Source organism: Bison bison, unplaced genomic scaffold (genome assembly GCF_000754665.1).
Source record: "Bison bison bison isolate TAMUID 2011002044 unplaced genomic scaffold, Bison_UMD1.0 scf7180017864173, whole genome shotgun sequence".
Lineage (NCBI taxonomy): Eukaryota > Metazoa > Chordata > Mammalia > Artiodactyla > Bovidae > Bison > Bison bison.
Genome location: NW_011494745.1, coordinates 68,284 through 70,845, shown reverse-complemented (window position 1 = coordinate 70,845; position 2,562 = coordinate 68,284). Strand labels below are relative to the sequence as shown.

General features: G+C 41.1%; 1 protein-coding gene across 1 annotated transcript; it reads right to left on the bottom strand.

The window, feature by feature from the left end:
- Positions 1-233: 233 nt before the first annotated feature.
- LOC104990233 (olfactory receptor 5AK2-like) lies at positions 234-1,175 on the bottom strand. Its single transcript, XM_010842227.1, has one exon. The coding sequence runs from the start codon at positions 1,173-1,175 to the stop codon at positions 234-236; it is 942 nt and encodes a 313-aa protein (XP_010840529.1).
- Positions 1,176-2,562: the final 1,387 nt, after the last annotated feature.

The following is a 2,562-nucleotide window of genomic DNA, read 5'->3' as shown; positions in this document are numbered from 1 at the left end:
AGGAAACAGTGCTAACAGTGTGTGGGAGCATCCTTTTTCCTTACATCACAGCAATTCATAGGCATTGTTATTCTTTTTCAGTTTTTGCCAGTCATATTGGTGTAAGGCGGCTATCTTACTGTTACTTTAAATTTCAGTTCCATGTTAATAAGTTGAGCAACTTTATGTTGTTTGGCTCTTTGTTTTGATTTCTTAAAAACTGGTACTGTTCGTGTGGTGTAGAGAACCAGAAATCAAGGATTAAACCCGAAGCATTTTTTTCCTATCCCTTTCAGGGCTTCTTTCACATCTTGGTTCCTCAGGCTGTAGATGAGGGGGTTTAACATGGGGATCACAACCCCATAAAACACAGAAGCCATTTTTTCTTGCTCTTGAGACTCTGTGGCATGATGGTGCAGATACATGTAAGACAGCGTACCATAGAAAATGGTGACAGCTGTCAGGTGGGAAGCGCATGTGGAGAAGGCTTTCTTCCTCCCTGCAGCAGAAGAGATCTTCAGGATGGCAGCCAGGATAAACATGTAGGAAAAGATGACAACTGACACGGTGAGCATCAAGTTAGACTCCACAGAGGCTGCTAGTACCATGACGTTGAAATAAATGTTGGAGCATGAGAGGGCCAGAATTGGGAGCACATCACAGAAAAAGTGGTTAATTTTATTGGATTTGCAAAAGTTCAGTGAGAAAATAAAACCTACATTTACAGAGGCATTTAGGAAACCCATGAAGTATGATCCAACTAACAGGTGAATGCAGACCCTCCGGGACATGACTGTTGGATAGTGGAGAGGGTTACAGATGGCCACGTAACGGTCTACTGCCATAGCCGCCAGGATGTAGCAATCACTGGTTATAAAAGCCCCATAGACTAGTAACTGCACCACACATCCCATGAACGAGATGGATCGCTCTGTTCCTACAAGGTTTTGCAACATCTTAGGGGTGATGGCAGACGTGTAGCAGAGATCAACAAAAGCCAAGTTTTGGAGGAAAAAGTACATGGGGGTGTGAAGGGAAGAGTCAATCTTGATGAGGAGGATCATGCCAATGTTACCTACCAGGGTGGCCACATAGATCACTAGAAATGCTGTGAAGAGGATGTGCCAGTACTTGTGTTGACCAGCAAATCCCAGGAGAATGAATTCAGTCACTTCAGTGCCATTGTTCTGCTCCATGGCTGGCAAAATTAAATATCAGTTGAAAAGTGGCAAAGAAAGAAGAACAGAGAAAGGGAAGGCCATTGTGATTCTTAGACTAATTCTGGAATTGGAAATGCCATAATATTTGGTTTTTCAGTGGGATCAAAGCATATTTCCTGTGGCATAATTTACTTGGACTTTAAAGGCTAACATACAGGTGGCCGAAGCTTGGTCCCCACCTTCGAGAACTTGACACACAGTCTGGGGAAATTGCCATGGACTGGAAGCTGTGTTCTCAGCTTCTGGTTCATAAATATGTCTTAGAAAGATCATATAGAAACATTTTTATTTATGTTTGCTTCCTTTTGTTCACCATGTAATTTTATTAATGGACTACAATATACCAAAAGACAAACTCTTTTATCCAAAAATCTTGACACATCCATAGAATTCTGTGCAATTTTGCTCCACTTTACTCCCTGTCCGCATCTTACATCTCTTGTTTCCTTGCTATTATGCACCCAGCACCCCCGACTCCTCTTGTTCCTGCTCTCCTCCATTTCTGGCTCCTCCAGCCTGGCATGGTCCTCCTCCTGCCTTAAATACTCTGTGGTTCATTTTCTATTTCTATCAGCATTTCCATTGCCAGCTCTTCCTTTTCCGGTGGTCTCAGTTTGAATGACTCTTCCTCCAGGATTGTTCTCACACAAATGTATCATTTCCTCCTGCCATGGGTCTTGTTCCTTAGGATTTATATATTTTTAGCAATTATTTGTAAGATTATTTCTACATCTTTGCTTAGTTTCTATTTTCTCATAGATTGTAGGTTCCTACCTCTACAACAGTGGTTAATTGGATACATGAATAAGTGAATGAGTGAAAGAATCAATGAATGAAGAGGTTTATGAGATGCAGGAAAACAGCTCCTTAAGTCACATGGAGTTGCATCGAAATCTGTGCACACTGCTTTGTTTTCTTTCGAGATGCTGCATTTATTTATTTTTCTTTAGTATGCCTCTCGGATTCAAAGAGCTGAAACACACAGCTAGGATCAAAAAGAGGTTATACATTCACGCTTTCTTTGGCCTATTTTTCTTTTGAATAATTATGGTGTGTTTACTCTGGGCGAAGCACAGAGTAATTGCTGACAAACCAGTTTGGTGCCTATGTCTTTAGGATTGCCATGGCTCTTGCTCGGTTGCCACCACATAGCACCTCTCACTGCCCTTGGCAGTTTTCTTTGCTGTAAGGTCCACTTTGTGTGACATCAATGTAGCCACTCTTTCAATCCTCTGATTAGTGTTTTCACACTAAATCTTTCCCTTTCTTTAAACAAATGCATATCATTACTTTGAAATGATACACAGCATATAGTTCCATCATGTTTTCCTATGAACTCAACTCTTTTAACTGAACTAAAAGG

What these genes read in the sequence shown, in the direction of transcription:
- LOC104990233 (XM_010842227.1), bottom strand. Translation starts at nt 1,175, where the DNA reads ATGGAGCAGAACAATGGCACTGAAGTGACTGAATTCATTCTCCTGGGA.